The sequence below is a fragment of the Leptonychotes weddellii genome, chromosome 1, assembly GCF_054177405.1.
Source record: "Leptonychotes weddellii isolate Sample4059 chromosome 1, ASM5417740v2, whole genome shotgun sequence".
NCBI classification, from domain to species: domain Eukaryota; kingdom Metazoa; phylum Chordata; class Mammalia; order Carnivora; family Phocidae; genus Leptonychotes; species Leptonychotes weddellii.
In genome coordinates this window covers 12,612,308-12,629,214 of record NC_138369.1, presented here as the reverse complement: position 1 = coordinate 12,629,214, position 16,907 = coordinate 12,612,308, and the positions used below count along the sequence as shown (strand labels likewise).

General features: G+C 46.0%; 1 protein-coding gene and 1 non-coding gene across 2 annotated transcripts in view; one reads left to right on the top strand and one right to left on the bottom strand.

Annotated features, from left to right (window-relative positions):
* SACM1L (SAC1 like phosphatidylinositide phosphatase) overlaps window positions 1–9,759 on the bottom strand; it is a 60,542-nt gene extending 50,783 nt beyond the window's left edge. Inside the window, exon 1 of the mRNA XM_081816451.1 lies at window positions 9,616–9,759. Within this exon, the coding sequence (XP_081672577.1) occupies window positions 9,616–9,647 (32 nt within the window). The 5' untranslated portion in view covers window positions 9,648–9,759. The remainder of the gene's footprint in view (window positions 1–9,615) is intronic.
* A 296-nt stretch (window positions 9,760–10,055) lies between these two features.
* Window positions 10,056–10,128, top strand: TRNAR-ACG (transfer RNA arginine (anticodon ACG)). Its single transcript has one exon. It is a non-coding gene; the product is annotated as a tRNA-Arg (tRNA).
* Window positions 10,129–16,907: the final 6,779 nt, after the last annotated feature.

The following is a 16,907-nucleotide window of genomic DNA, read 5'->3' as shown; positions in this document are numbered from 1 at the left end:
GGTGGCTCAGTTGGTTAAGCGACTGCCTTCGGCTCAGGTCATGATCCTGGAGTCCCGGGATCGAGTCCCGCATCGGGCTCCCTGCTCGGCAGGGAGTCTGCTTCTCCCTCTGACCCTCCCCCCTCTCATGTGCTCTCTTTCTCTCATTCTCTCTGTCTCAAATAAATAAATAAAATCTTAAAAAAAAAAAAAAAAGAAAAGCCAGTACGGATTGAAGCAGGGGGTACCGGGCTCCCAGAAGTAAATCTCAGAGAAGAAAATGAATTCAGTTACCCAAGGTGTTTCAGAGGAATTTTACTGCTGTCCCATAGACTGAAGATTCATTAGCAATAGCACAGTTTTTAAAAAGTCATGCAAATAAAAAGATAAAAGGAACCTTTCAATTCCAGGAAAAGCAAAACATTTTTACGAGGAAATATACTACTGACTTCATTTGAACCCTATCTACATGAGCACAGCAATGTGAACACTGAATATCTTACTATAAATATACTGAGAGGAGAAGGGAGGAAAAGAGGGAGGGGTATAAAAGCTAAATTCTCATCCTCTGTAGGAAGTCATCAGATAACTAAAACTGAAAAAATGCAGGAAACAGCAGTACAAGCATGCTGTTCAGAAATGTGGAATAAAGGGGCATCTGGCTGGCTCCAGTCACTGGAGCATATGACTCTTGATACCGGGTTTTAAGTTCAAGCCCCATGCTGGGTACAGAGATCACTTAAAAAATAAAATCTTTAAAACAAAAAGAAAGGAAAGAAAGAAAGAAATGTGGAGTAAAATACCAGAAGAAATTGCTTAACAAGTTGAAAGTTGATGTCCCTGGGACAGTAGGAATTGGGAGTGCAGAAGGGTGCTCTCTTTTATTATAAGTTCTGTGTACTGATGACTTTTAAACCATATACAGGTATTATATTAAAATAAAAATTAAGTTTTAAAAATGTGTTAAGGGGTGCCTGGGTGGTTCAGTTGGTTAAGCGTCTGCCTTTGGCTGAGGTCACGATTCCAAGGTCCAGGGATAAGCCTGGCCCTGACCCGCGGGCTCCCTGCTCAGTGGGGAGTCTGCTTCTCCCTCTCCCTCCATTCACCCCCGTGCTCTCTCACTCTCTCTAGTAATAAAATATTTTATAAATAAATACATAAATAATGTGTTAAAATAACAAAAACAAAAATAAGAGTAATTGTGGATCGAGGTAAGAGAATTCTAGCCCAACAAAGGCTCTAGGACAGTTGCTGGATCCTGCCTCTCAGAGCGATGCTGCTAGAATCCAAGTTGCTGGTGCTGCCACCAGCCTATTCTGATAATGCTACTGAAAACAGCTTAAGAATTGGAGCAATGAAGATATGAACAGTGACTGCCAGCTAATCAACATTTCTAAGAAGAGTCATCCTAAGTGAGGACTCAGAATCCCACTAATGATCACAGCAGGTGTCATCTCAACTCAGAGACATCTACACATCCCTTTGCGGTCTTCCTCTTCCCACCACTCTTTAATTGCCCTTAATATTGACCTGAAGTATATGTGCTTTACCCAGTAAATTGTATTCTGTAAGTTTTATGCTCCCCAGATTTCATTTCAAAAGCTAGTGAAATTAACTTCAGCTCTGTAGCACTTACTATCAGAAACACCTGAGTAAACCATCCAGTGGTGTAATTTTTGCTGGTGTGCATGGTCTTATTGTTATTTTTGTTTGGGGAGCTTCACCAAATAGGCTACCAGGTCTCTGTAGACAAGGACTCTGCTTATCCATTCTCCTTGGTGTTTCTCACACAAGACGACTGCAGAAGCTCAATCACTATTCTTAGAGAATACAACATAATCAGTCAGCAAGTATCTACATTAAGCTGGGTTTTTTCTATGGCCCTTAACTAATGTTTTCTTTGGCTCAGTGACAGAGTTAAAAAGGATTTAAAAACTGTTTTCCTTTCTCCTAGCTAAGGAAAGATCTTGGAGGGTCAAACGTTAACTGGACTGGAGGGTATGGCGTAACTAACGAGAGGGCAAAGAGGGAACAGTTCTCTGATTAGAAAGTCTACAAAGTGTCACTGGTGCCAATTTCCGCCTGGAGCTTTTCAAAATTAACCAGCCAACAGGCTATACTGAATTCTCAACATAATAAATACATGGAAACCGAGACAGAAGCTTCAATGAGAACCAAAAATCTGGGAGAAAATCCTTTCTCTACAGCCAAAAGAATGGCCCTCAATTGCTGTGAAGTCTCTCATTTCATTAAACTCTCACATTACTTTTTCTATGAAATACATTTCAGAAGTTAAGACAAGGAGATTCCATCCAAGAAGATTATATGGTCATTAACTATGCTGTTGATATCAATCTCTGAAGTTCAAAATAATACTGTACAGTAAAAAGAGCTCTGGTCCTGTATAAACTGTCTGGCGAGGCTGTCCAAATCCTACAGGCATGAACCATGAACTCTAATGGGACAAGACTACTGCCTTGTTTCTCTCAACCCTGGGTTCTGCTTTCTGTTAAGAGGACACATATTCTGGAAGATACATCAAAATAGCAGAATACTTAAACAACAATCACTTCCTACTCTGACTGCTTTCATTTGGTTGACTATTTTGCTTTTATAGATTGCTAACCAAGTATGAGATAAAAAGAAAATTCAGAGGACTAAGAGTTAAACTCAACGCAGGCAATTCTACTATACTTAATAGAAATGCATTTAATCTGAGCCTGGGTGGCTCAGTCATTAAGCGTCTGCCTTTGACTTGGGTCATGATCCCAGGGTCCTGGGATCGAGCCCTGCATCGGGCTCCCTGCTTGGCGGGAGGCCTGCTTCTCCCTCTCCCACTCCCCCTGCTTGTGTTCCTGCTCTCCCTATCTCTCTCTGTCAAATAAATAAAATCTTAAAAAAAAAAAAAATACATTTAATCTTAGAGCCACCTGGGATTCACCAGCTCTTAAGAGTGCTTTTTTAAAAATTACCCTTGTCGGGGCGCCTGGGTGGCTCAGTTGGTTAAGCGTCTGCCTTCGGCTCGGGTCATGATCCCAGGGTCCTGGGATCAAGCCCCACATCGGGCTCCCTGCTTGGCGGGAAGCCCGCTTCTCCCTCTCCCACTCTCCCTGCTTGTGTTCCCTTTCTCGCTGTCTCTCTCTGTCAATTAAATAAATGAATAAAATCTTAAAAAAAAAAAATTACCCTTGTCAAATTTTAAGAAAAGCAATATATATTTAATTTTTTTCAGACTTGGCAATATGATTTTCTAGTGTCTAAAAACATTCCTTTCCCCCCCCCATGTAACATTTACATCTCTAGGCAACAACTAACCTCTTCAAAATCCTGTCCGATCCCGAGAGCAAAATTAACCCACTTCAAAAATATTACTATTTGCTGACCTCACGCCCATTATTATGAAAAACAAACAGAGAATAATGAGTGTTGGTAAGAATGTAGAGAAACTGGAAGGCTGGGAGCTATTGGTGGGAATATAAAATGGTGTAGCCAGTGCAAGAAAACAGCATGGTAGTTCCTCAATAAAATTAAAAATAGCGGGGCGCCTGGGTGGCTCAGTCGTTATGTGTCGGCCTTCGGCTCAGGTCATGATCCCAGGGTCCTGGGATGGAGCCCCGCATCGGGCTCCTTGCTCAGCGGGAAGCCTGCTTCTCCCTCTCCCACTCCCCTTGCTTGTGTTCCCTCTCTCACTGTGTCTCTCTCTGTCAAAAAATGAATAAAATCTTTAAAAAAAAAAATTAAAAATAGAATTACCTTATGATCCAGCAATTCCACCTCTGGGTATATGGTCAAAAGAATTGAAAGCGAGGTCTCAAAGAGATATTTATGCACCCATGCTCACAGTAGTATCATTCACAACAGCCAAAAAGGTGGAAGCAACCTAAGCACCCACTGACGGATGAACGGGTAAACAAAATGCTGTATACACAAAATGGAGCATTATTCAGCCTTAAAAAGGAAATTCTGACACATACTATAACATGGATGAATTCTGAGTACATTATGCTAGGTGCAAATAAGCCAGTCACAAAGAGACAAACACTGGATGATTCCACTTCTATGACGTACTTAAAGGAGTCAAATTCACAGAGAAAGAAAGTAGAGGGCGCCTGGGTGGCTCAGTCGTTAAGTGTCTGCCTTCGGCTCAGGTCATGATCCCGGGGTCCTGGGACCGAGCCCCACATCAGGCTCCCTGCTCGGCGGGGGGTCTGCTTCTCCCTCTCTCACTCCCCCTGCTTGTGTTCCTGCTCTCGCTGTCTATCAAATAAATTAAAATCTTAAAAGAAAAGAAAGAATGGTGACTGCTGGGGACTAGGGGGAGGAGGAATGACTCTAGTCACAAAACTCTGGCAAAAACATGTATCCTCAAAAATCTTACATAAGAATTAAATCAAAGTCTTAATAAACCTATCCTACCTCTGGTTCAAAACATACAGGAATAACATTATACTAGACCTGGCTAGCAAAAAGTAAACACTCAGACAGTAAAGAAGGGTCGTCCTCTGAGCCCACTACACCTATACCCAGAAGGTGCTCCCACCACCCCTCATCCATCCGCCCTTTGGGTCCCAGGGGTTCCCGCCTCACTGAGCCACTGCTAGGGTACCTTTCTTATAGCCCAGGTTCATACCAGACAACCCAATCCCAGTTGATATTTCCAGGAAGCTAATGCACTTTAATTCCATCTTCTTCCTCAAAACCCTGGGGTCCCACCTAATTCTTATTCTCTGCAGGTGCTAAGAACCATTAGCTCCAAAACCCAGACTCTTTCACAGCACCTAATCTGAAGCTCTAATCCCCAGCAAAATTTTCCAGGGCCCCCAAGCCTTCCAAAGAATGCTGTTCTACCATCCCAGTATGCTCCGGTTCTCACTTGGCTTCAGAGTGCCTAAGAACCACCGGGACAGCTAACGTTAAACATGCAGATTCCCAGGCCCCACCTTGAGAGATTTTTTTTTTTTTTCCCCACTCAGTAGGCCCCTTGTGAGGCTCTGGAATATGCATTTAAAACAAGCACAGCAAGTGATCTGATGCAGCCCAGCACTAACCTAGACTCTCCAGCCTGAGCCCCCAAGCCAACGAATACCTTGGATATAAACTCTGCGTATCTGTGCCCACATTTATAACCTTCCCTTCCCTCTATCCTTCCTTGCAAAGAGATGAGTGAATAAGCTGACTGCTGCTTGTACTGGACAGACCACATATGTCTTCATCACTGTGGGACTCAGTTTACATCTGGTCAGGGTCACGTCACAGCTGTTCCACTGACCTCACAGCTATGGCAGTTTTTTACAAGGAAAGGTGACTTAACAGAGGGAACAATGCTTCTCCAGAGGCAAGCTGCAGCCTAATTCTCTTTCTAAAGTATTTCCTTTCTGACGCCTATTTCAGCTGACCTTTCAAAGGCAGGGGTTCTTTAAATGTTTCCAATAATGGATTTCTGTTGTAATTGTTTGGTAATTTCAAATTTATCATTGTCTGACATTATCTATGCTTTACAAAAGTAACTCAAAAAGAAAAAAGGAGTCACAAAATAGATTATCTAGAACTGCTTGGATGTTTTAAAAGAATTTTAAATTTTGAACATATCAATATTGTTTTCCATATGGACATGTCAACTATTTTCAAATATAAGGGACTCGCTTCTATACCAGGCACATCCAAGGACTAAGGTGAAAGCAATCTGATAAGAAAAAAAGGCAATTTGAATAATGCAGGGTAATGGAAAGATCCCTGGACTCTGGGCCCGCTGTGTTCCAAGGCCAGTTCTGCCATGGCTGGGCTGTGTGACCTGACTGTGGGGCCAAGGGCAATTACTTCCATCTTCAACAGTGATGGAGGATATACATCAACCTATGACTTCACAGAGGCATTGGAAGACAACCATCTACATGGAATGACTTAAGCTGCTGCTACTTCAAAAGAATACATTCCAAAGTACCCAAGTGTTTCATTTTGAAATGCTGGTGGTATCTCTACACTGGAAAGTTCATTTACTTAGGTGATTCACTGAGAATCTCTCTGCACAAGGCTTTATGCTAGGTACTGAGGAGGAGTAGAGAAGAAATCAATGTTAAGGCGTTTTGAATATGTTCCACATATTTGCAACCTAGTGGGAGAAACAAAGCATATGCACCATAATGATTTCATCATTTCTAGGTGGCAAAGTGAGTAGTTCAAACAGTGCTATGGAGGGGCGCCTGGGTGGCTCAGTGGGTTGAGCATCCAACTCTTGATCTCAGCTCAGGTCTTGATCTCAAGGTTGTGAGTTCAAGCACCACACTGGGCTCCACACAGAGCCCACTTAAAAGGGGCAGGGGGAGCGTCTGACTCTTGGTTTCGGCTCAGGTCCTGATCTCAGGGTCAGGAGATTGAGCCCCACATCAGGCTCCCCGCTCAGCACAGAGTCTGCTAAAGTTTCTCTCTCCCTCTGCTCCTCCACCCTCCCCTGCACTCCCATGCATGTGTGCACGTGTGCTCTCTCTCTCAATCTCTCAAATAAATAAATAATTTAAAAAAAAAAAGGCAAACAGTGCTATGGATTGATCATTCTACTTCCAGTCTTCTTGTCTATGAGATAATACACTGCACATCAATCCTAAGAAACAGAATGTGCAAGCCAGATGGACGTCTGGTGTCCAGTCCCTGTGACAGTAGACTCTTCTGGGAGCTCAGTGAAGGGAAAGATGTGGGGAAAAGGCTTCTCAGAGAAAGTGAATCTCTGTAAATCACACTGGGTATCTTATCTACACTCTCTTTCAATCGTAATAATCCTGTGAAGTACGACCGTTCTCATTTCACAGATGAAAAACGGATTCAGAGATTAAGTAACACGGCCGTGACACAAAGCAGGTAACAAGGTCAGGATGTGAATCTAAGTCTCTTTGTCTGCATCACTCAGCTCTACCATGGGTCCATGATTGTGATTAGCATGTAAAGACAGGGGAGAAGGCATTTTGGTAGAAGGATCAAAATAAAATAAGCCCAAGCTTGAGGCTAAAAGAGGGTGGCCAAGTCGGTGGAAAGGGGAAAAAATGCACTGAGCAATTAGGGGAAATAAGGTTAAGGGTTAGCTTAGAAAGAGGCTGGAATCCAGATGACTAAGAAATGTGGGCTCAGTCCTATTGGCAAGATGGAACTGCAGACTGTAAGCAGGAGAGCAGCTGATAAAATCAGGGCAATAATGAGGAAGGTAAACTTCATAGCAGGACAGAGACGGACTGCAAATGAGTGACATAATGTAGAACAAATTACCATTTAACATCCTGGGCGCTTCAATATTGTGACAGACTCAGGAGTAGTGTAGTTTTGTAATAAATGATCAAACTATCTCAAACTATGGCTCTCTCTTAAAACATCTCTAGGCATGTTTTTAAAAATGGCTATTACGTCCTACTAATTCTTACATGGGTCAGAAACTACTGCCATGTCCAAATGCATCAAAAAAAGAACACCCCTTTGGTCAGAGGTCACATTTAAGAACGTTGAACTGCATACCTCAGAGCGGGAAGGGCCAAAAAGAGAGATTCCAACCCACAAACATTTTTTTTTTTTTAAAGATTTTATTTATTTATTTGACACAGAGAGACACAGCGAGAGAGGGAACACAGGCAGGGGAAGTGGGAGAGGGAGAAGCAGGCTTCCCACTGAGCAGGGAGCCCGATGCGGGGCTCGATCCCAGGACCCTGGGATCATGACCTGAGCTGAAGGCAGACACTTAACGACTGAGCCACCCAGGCGCCCCTCAACCCACAAACTTCTTGGTAAGAAAAACAAAACTATAGGAAAGATGGATCTTCACATATAAACTGGCTCTCAAAACTTCTCTCAGGGGAATAAAGTTAAGGACTGACAAATTAGGACTGACTTTCACATAACCCCAGATTTACTTTCTCACTCAAATTCATAGTCCCCACTTCTACAAAAATCAATACAAAAGCATCATCCCCACTACTTAAGGGCCAAATTTCCTTTCTCTTTCATGGCTATAGAGCTTTTTCTTTTTTCAGGTTTGGACTGATGAATAGTGACTCCTTGGCAACATATAAGCAATCATCAGAATTCTCAAGTTCTCCAGCCCGTTCAATCTTTGCCACAGGAAAATTCAACGGCATTTCATAACCTAACACTGAACTGCATCGAGCCAACGCTCCATATTGCTTAAACACATTTGAGACCTGGTGTAGGATCGTATTAAACCCTTCAGTGACTATCAGATAGTCAACAATAACCTAATTAGCCAGCAGAGCACACGTGACGCTGGCCTAGCCAGTACTCTAGTCAAAGACATTATGCTGGATTCATTCACCAACAAGGTGATCACCTTGCAGAGGGGAACTGGAAGAGAATAAGGAAACCTGGCAAGGAAAATGTGGAGGGAAGTGTGCAGCTGGGGCTTTCAACGAGGATTCCAGTACATGAAAGTGGCAAAGGAGTGGGCTGAGGAAAAAGTAATCATCTTTTCTGCAAAACATCTCATGTCAAGTAGATGACCTCACTCCCAATTTTGCACCGGAACTTTAAATTGAACCTTCCAGAAAGTTAAGTGAGTTTGAGGTTCCAGAGCATAGGAAGTGCCGAAACCACATTTTGATGTCCTCATATCCCTACGAAGGAAATATGATCCCTCTGCCTAAGTCCCAAGGTATTTTAGCTCATTTAGGGAAAGGTAAGCTTTCCCAAAATTACATTTGCTTCTGAGGTCAAGGACATTCTCAGACTAGGACCTTTCAGTTTAGAGGTAAAGTATTAAACCCAAAGTAGAACAAAGTTATTCAGAGACAAGAAAACCAAGAGGCTGACGGTATGCTAAAAGAAAGGCACATTTTTATTTATTCAGGACAAGCCAAAAGAACCTACAAATACTTAATTTACAACTCTAACAACCAGAGCCTATTTTCTCAAAGCCTCAAGAACTTGGCTTAACCGAAAAGTCAATCTGCAGTGCCAAAATTCTCAAGAATGGTCTCTGGCTGTCAACAGGAACTTAACCTGCTTTGTGCTTAAGCTGTATAATATTTAAAAACCAAATAAGTCCTTCAGGATCTCAAGAGTATCGACTGTTCTTTTTTTCTGCCTTAAAGGCTGGTCAGGCAGGCTTTGGTGCCCAGATAAGGTATGTCGATTTGTGTGTGGACTCTAACGTGCTGTTATGGGTCCATTACACAAGAAAAACAAACCAAAAAAAACCACAACACAACAACAAACTTCTCTTTTCCTCTGCTAAGCAATAAAGATAAATTTAGCCGCCACCTCTCAAACAAAGTGGGTGGGAAGGAGCGCGCCCCGAGTTTGCCGCATCGCAACGCCGACCGCGGCTCGCTGGAAGCCGGTCTGCAGCTTCGCTCTCCCGCCGTAGGCGCTGAGGCCGAGCAGGGCGAAGAAGGCCGGCGACGCTGTCATTCCCGGGCTCCCGGGCCTGTGGCGACTCCGGCTGGGCCTTGGGGCGGCCGCAACCTACAAGCTCCCGGACCCGCCGCGCCGGGAGACGAGGGCGCCGACTGCCTGGGGCTCCCACACCCGGCCCGCAGCCCCGGGACTCAGGAGCCCGGCCCGAGGCGGGTGGCCCGCACCTGCCGCCCCGCCCGCCGCCCCTCAGGCCCCTTCGCTCAACGGCCTCCGGCCCGCAGGACTCACAGCTTCAGCCGCTCGTAGGTCGCCGCCGCCATCGTGCACCACTAGCTCCTTCTTCCTCTTTCCGCCTGCCCCGCCCCGCGCCGCCACCTCAGCCACCGCGCTACCGTTCACCCAGCTCCGCGGCCGCAGCGCCCGGGTCGTCCCGCCCCTCTCCCCGCCCCACCCGGCCCCCAGCGGACGGGAGGCGGCCGCGGACAAACTTAGTGCGAGCTCTAGAGAGTGCGAAAGAAGCTGTCCGGCGCGCGTATTGGAGCGCGCCGAAGAGCGCCGTGACGCAGACGCTGCGGATTGGCGGAAAGCGTTTACTTGAGAAAGGCGGAGCCGTGGGAGCTGTGGGCGGGAGCCGCGGCGCCGGGGCAGAAACGCTGCGCTGGTGTAGAGAAACCCGTTGAAGCTGCGACAGGGGTGATCTACATCACTGCGAAGGCTGGGCTAGTACAGGGCCAGTGGCGCAATGGATAACGCGTCTGACTACGGATCAGAAGATTCTAGGTTCGACTCCTGGCTGGCTCGAGGCGTACTTTTTGCCCCGTCTGCTTTGATGTTACAGGGTCTCCCTGGAAAGGACTCTGACTAGAGTGTGAAGGTTAAATATCTTGAATTTTACCGCCACTTTGCCTGAAATGTTATCTTTTCAGCTGTGTCTGGCACCCGGAGTTGTGTGAGGTGGTTTGTAAAATTGCAGAGCTTCCTGTGATGATGCAGGCGTCCCGATAGATGGGGTACATACAGGAAGACACCTCTGAAAAGGTGGCCGTTTGGAACGGGGGGGGCGCGCTATGGCCGGAGGTTGGCCACCTGATGACACCGAAGCGGATTCCAGGCAGCGGGTCTGGCCTTCTTCCCTGGGGCAGGGAGCCCCGTAGTGACGTGAATAGCGGCGCAGCCCGTTTCCCGGGACGTCGTGGGCTCCCCCGCAGCCCTGTCCTCGGAGGGCTCCTCGTGCAAAGGCCGCCTGGCCCTCAGGTTTCCCTGGGATGCCCTAAAACATGCGTGTTTTTACGGTGAGATCACCCCCAGGTTATCTGGCGTATTAGATTATGCCAGAGGCTCGAAGACCTCCGAAGTCACGAAACCTCTGCGAAGGAAAGCGGACTCGAACCCTTGGACTGGCCAAGACACCGGGCATCGATCAATTAATCTTTCCAATATGACATTCTTTTTCCTCCTTTTCATTGAAAATTTGTGAAATACAGAAAACTATTTGGGATAAAAATAATGTGACTTCCCATCCCGAGATCGTTGCTATTAATAAATTTTTTTTTCCCTTTTCGATATTTTTGCTTCCAGGCTTTTTAATATGGATATACCTGCCCACGTATTTTTCCAAATTTGGGGTTGTACTAGAAATGTCTTTGTGTTCCCATTTTGTCCCCTTAGCTTTCTGTCTGAGATTTAAGGTCATTAAATATACTTTGAAGCTACCCCATCCCAGAACTAGACAATTTCAAGCATTACCCTCTTGTTGGGAATTTGGGTTGTCAATTTAACACTTTTTAAAGATAATGCTGTGTTGGATTATTTCTGATGTGTCTTATAAATTTCTAGATGTGGAATGATCAGGTGGACATTTTGAGACTTGGAACATATTTTCTTTTTTTTTTTTTTTAAAGATTTTATTTATTTATTTGAGAGAGAGCACATGAGAGGGGGGAGGGTCAGAGGGAGAAGCAGACTCCCTGCCGAGCAGGGAGCCTGATGTGGGACTCTATCCTGGGACTCCAGGATCATGACCTGAGCCGAAGGCAGTCGCTTAACCAACTGAGCCACCCAGGCGCCCAAGAGACTTGGAACATATTTTCAAATTGCCCTCCAAAAAAAATAAAACCAACACACTTCCATTAACAGCATCTGTTTTCTTGCTTGCTAACCAACACTGAGTATTATAGGTTGCATTATGATTTCTTTGCAATTTTCATAATAGAAAAACGGAACTTCTTTTTACATATATTACTTGATGCATCTATTCTCTTGATGTATGTGTATTGTTTTTCTTAGGTCTGTTAGATTTTTTAATATATAAAGGATATTAATTCTTTGGCTCTCAAACACAATGCAGTCTTCTCCCAGTTTATCATTTACCTTTTCCTTCAATATTTTTGAACCTAATGTAATTTTCACTACTATATATTCCCATTTGCCAATATTTCACTTTATGGTATCTTCTATGGCATATGTGGTCTTTTCAAAATTTTTTTTGTGTTTGTATTGCTTTTCCCATTTAATCTGTTTGTAATTTATTTTTTGGTCCTCCCAGTGGGAAGATCAACTAAGTCTTAAAGCCTATCACTCTTCTTGAGTGATTAAGGGCTCTAAACTCTTTGCTTGGACTAATTCAATCAATCCCACAACAATCCTATAAAGCAAGTTCAGTTATCTCCATTTTCACATGTGTGGGAACTAAATTTGCTTAAGGTTATTGAGCAATTAAGTGGTGGAGCCTGAGTTAGAACTTGAGTCTGGGCTCTCGACCCCAAAGCCATCCTGGCCTTGAGCTTACTGTGCACCAGAGGGTGACCACGTGAGTGGACTCGGTGATTCCGGATCTGGGCATGAATGACAATCACGTGTGCACCTCAGCCTTCAGTCAGAAGATCTCTAAGTCCTGATGATGCTTCAACTCACCAGCTGTGGGCTCTTGGAGGTTTACTCTCCTTTAATAAAATGGGAATATAAGTTGCAGCCTACCTCTCAAGGCTTTAAGAAAAGAATGCTTCTAGTGGAACAGCCACCACCCTGCAGAGAGCTCCTGCCTGGACTCTAAACACGTCACCATGTAGAAGTTCTATTCACAGCAGAACAAAGAGACACAAAGGTTGAACCTTCTTTGCCAGTTGCGTAATACAGGCCAAGGCTTTTATGAACGCTCAGTGAGAATGGAAAATGGAAACTAATCCAGGCAGAAACACATTCTTCTGGGGCTTTTCAATGCCTAACAAGCCAAAATCCGATCTAAGGAGAACAATGTTCAGGATAAGAAATCAGGCAAGGATAAGTAATATGAGTGGACACCTTTAGCCACGTTTTTCCTGTAGTGAAATTATGTTACCTATGTGAATACAAATATAATTTTTTTACGAAATCTGCCAAGGGGCTTCCCATGGAAGCAATCCTAGCTGCAGATGAGGTTTGTTGGCACTATACAAATGATCTCTGCAGCCTGCTTTTATGTCCATGCTTCTAGAGGGGAGTGTGGCTCCCAAATGTAGCTCTTACATATTTTGATCCGTTAGTCTGTTGTGGGGTTGCCTTCCTGCCAAGTCTCCAAATTGGGTGCATTTCCTCACTTCCCCTCTACCACCAGCCTGCTTGTGGGCCAGGTCACTCAGGGCCCACAGCCACCTGTCCTTGTGGGCTTGGATCAGTTGGAGGGACGCATGTATAACCAAGTGATGGGAGTGCCTTAGGTAACCAGGGCTTCTCCTAAAAGTGTTACATTTGCAGCAGTCACATACCTGGAACCTTCTTCTGGACCAGACCACTGGCTTATTCCCACCCCTGCCGCAGAGTATGGCCTATTCTGATTTTACACCCAGAATCCAAGGTCCAAATCACTTTCATATATGAAGCACTTCGGTTTTTAACCCAGGGAAAATGTGAACCCCACTTTTAGCAATGCTTGAAGAAAATGCACCTAATAATCCCACCTAAAAAGTTTGTTGGACTCTGTAGTGAGCCGAGTAGTACTCCCCCATCAAGATGTCCATGGTCTAATCCCCAGAACCCCTGAATAACTTATCCCACAAAGTAAGAGATTTTGCAGATGTGATTAGTTAAGGGTCCGGAGACGAGACGGGGATTATCCAAGACCACATGGGCATGCCTAGAGTAATCACATGAATCCTTACAAGAAAGCAGCAGGAGGGGAAGAGAGAGGGGAGGTGTGACAACAGACTTCAGAGACAGAGCCACAAGCCAAGGGAGTGCGGGTGGCCTCTAGAAGCTGGAAAAGGGCAAAGGACAGATTCTCCCCTAGAGCCTCCAGAAGGAACTTGGCTCTGCTGACACCCTGATATGACCTCTAGAAGACCCGTTTCTCCAGAACCATGGGATGTGTGTTGTTTTAAGCCACTAAATTTGGTTATTTGTCCCAGAAGCAATAAGAAACCAAGGGGCGCCTGGGTGGCTCAGTCGGTTAAGCGTCTGCCTCCGGCTCAGGTCATGATCCCAGGGTCCTGGGATCGAGCCCCGCGTCGGGCTCCCTGCTCAGTGGGAAGCCTGCTTCACTCTCTCCCTTTGTCCATAAACTAAAAGATTATAAAGAATAGGGCCCCAAGAATAGTACCTAGTACATGGTGAGCACACAATGGAATGTCAGCTGCCACTGTTGTTACTGCTTTAATCAGGGAACTTAAGACCAAAGCAGATTTCCCCACTGCTTCAGCCCCAAATGGCCCAAAGGCCTGAGCTGGCTAGCGTCTGCTCCTGACCGTGCCATCTCGTCCCACGACCAGGTTCAAAGATGTCATGCGGATCACCTGAAATTGGCCATGAGGGGAAGACGTACATCATAGAAACCAGCAAACACTGCAAATCAGGGCCTCATCACCACCTCCCAAAGCTGGGGCACCGGCATACCTCGGCCCAGGCCACCTTTTCCCCTGACTGTGGTCTCATCCCTTGTGGCATCAGGGTCCTAGGAAAACTGATTTGTGAAATCAGTATACGTGCTCTCTCATCACGTAAAAAGAGGTTTTATTTTCCAGTAAGACACCACCGCTGTCAGTATCCTCATGCTTCGCTTTCCCAGGTCCCTGGCAGCCACTAGAACTAACCTGAAGCCTGAAGCAGCCCCTGGACTGAGCAGTGAAAGGCGAGCCCCCGGACCCCCTCTCCTACCCCAGGGACTCCAAGCACACACTCAGCCCCCCTCATTCTGCAAGCGCCGCCCTCCTGTGCGTGCTGGCCTCAAATCCAGAGGGCCACTCACCTCTGGGATTCTGTGATCAGAAACTCCTTAGAAAAAAAACAACATACACAAAAGGAGACGGAGCGACCACCCCTGCAGCACGACCTCGTGTCTCAATGTTAAGGACCCGGGGGAAGGAACTGCCAATTCTTGGAAAATGATTCTCCAGGGGTCACTCACGTTCCAGCACATCCTGTGAGCTAGACTGCCTTAGTTCCAGACTGTCTTTTCTAGGACGTCTCGGGTGGCAGACACAGAGTCTCTCTCTGGAACAACACTCAGGCAGGCTTACCCATCATTGTAAGACTGAGGTTCCCTAGGCTCGGGTGTCCTCTTGTCATGCAGCCCACTGTAAGTATGGGCACCTCTTCATGGGGCCCTAGAGGGACGACAGCTCAGGGAGTCAGTGTAAATGCTGATTAAAACCTCAAATGCTGATAAAATGCTGATAAAGTGCTCCTGGCTGGTGCTGCATTCACCCGTCCTTTTGTCTCTGACCTAGGAGTCTCATAACTTCCGCCACGTTCCATGAAACCATGACGTGCTACCTTATTAGCTGGCAAGGAGGGTAAAATCTGGGACCTTTTGTAGTTTTGACACCCATGTGTTCCCTTAAGGATCCAGAGCTCTAAGAGAAGACCAAATCCAGTTAGCGAGAAGCACTGTCTGCTTACTTCCACACACACAGAAGAAAACCCAATAAGCATCATTGTGTTGGAGAGCACTTTAATCGTCTACAAATTGATGCAGTTTATTGGCATGATATTTTGAATAATCTTATAGCAACAGTACAATTCTGAGTAATTCTGTAGTAACAATAGCTGGAAGAATTTATAGTAACAGTACAATTTTGAATAATTTTTATAGGAAAAGAAGAGATACAGAGAAAAATAATTTCCCTGCATGGTGAAATTTTCACACACTATACGGAAATTTCCCACATCTGTCCAGTTCCGGCTCAGAACGATAGCTAATATATTTTACTCATTGTATTCTACTCCTTTTAAGACTGACTTCAAATAACCTGGAAATGAGAACTGATTCCTGGCACGGAGGAGACTACAAAGAACTTGGGTTTCCTGGCAGACGTCCGGCTGCGTTGCAACGAGTGCGTCCTGCAACAAGGTTGGTGTGGGGTCAAGTCCTGCACACGTGGTTGGTGGCCCCACCTCAGTGGACTCGGCCGAAAGAGGCTCTCACTCGAGCACTGACCACGGAGAAGTGGGAAGTCCTGTTGCCATGTACGGGCAATGACCCAGACAGGGCGTAATGCCCTCCCACGGTGAGAGGTGACCGCGTCACTCTTTCCCCAGCCGCAGGTGGGAGAACATGAGAGAGAGAAGGGCAGGCCAAACCAGGTCATTGGCTTTCCTCAGACCCCCCTGGCAGCTTTTGAATGGTCCTCGCTGGGGGGAGGGAAAAACTATGGGCCAAATGAGGCGGGGGAGGGGGGAAGACTGGAGGCTGGCCTTGGGGTCTGCCATCAGACCTTAATTCTCCTTGTTTATCTAAGTCCAAGAGCTATCTAGGGAACTCAGGAAGGGCTATCCGCTCTACCTTTTAAAAGAAACGAATTCCTCCTGGTCTACCGGGTCCTTGTGTCTCCTTTCTAGGTGCCTATAAATACAACCCCGTTACAATTCTGTTTGGCTAACAGCTTACAGAATATCTAAGATACCACGCAGGTGACCCATCTCCCTCGTGGCTTTAGCGCCAGAGCCTGAGAAACAGAACTGGCGCGAGATTCCTACAACTCGCCGCCCCGATTTCTTGGGCTTCTGGAAAGTCTCTTATTGTTCTTTCCTCAACAGTAGAAAACACCGTATTTGCAGATTATCTGAATCACCTCCATCAAGGCCACTTAAAACATATCATTTAAAAAATTAATCACAGATTTTTTAAAAAACTAGTTGCCCAATTTGCAAACAAGTCCGTTTCTGGCAGTTGCTCTCGGGCAATTTTCTGCACTTTTGCTGGACTCGCAAGGGCAGCAAAGGTGGGTCAGCAAGGCCAGAAACGTTCCTCGGTTGGCAAAGCCAAGTGAAGACACCCCCCCCCCCGCCCCGTCCCGGCCAGCCTTGCCAGAGCCGAGCTGGGGACTCCGGGAAGAGAGGGGTTCAGCCCCAAGGTTCACTCCCCCGGCCGCACGTATCCACGGGCTTCTGGAGGCTTGGCCTGTGCCACAGAATCGACGAAAGCCCACAGCCTGGGCTGAAGTGACATCTGGCCATCTAACAGAGTGAATATAAGAACAGGAGACAACTCTCGGGGCCAATTCTGTACATCTTAGAGCAGCTGCTACCCAATGAATCAAAGCGCGGCCTCGCGTCGGGAGCCGGGCCCACTGACAAGTCTGCGAGTCCCACGTGCCTTGGGCTCCGCG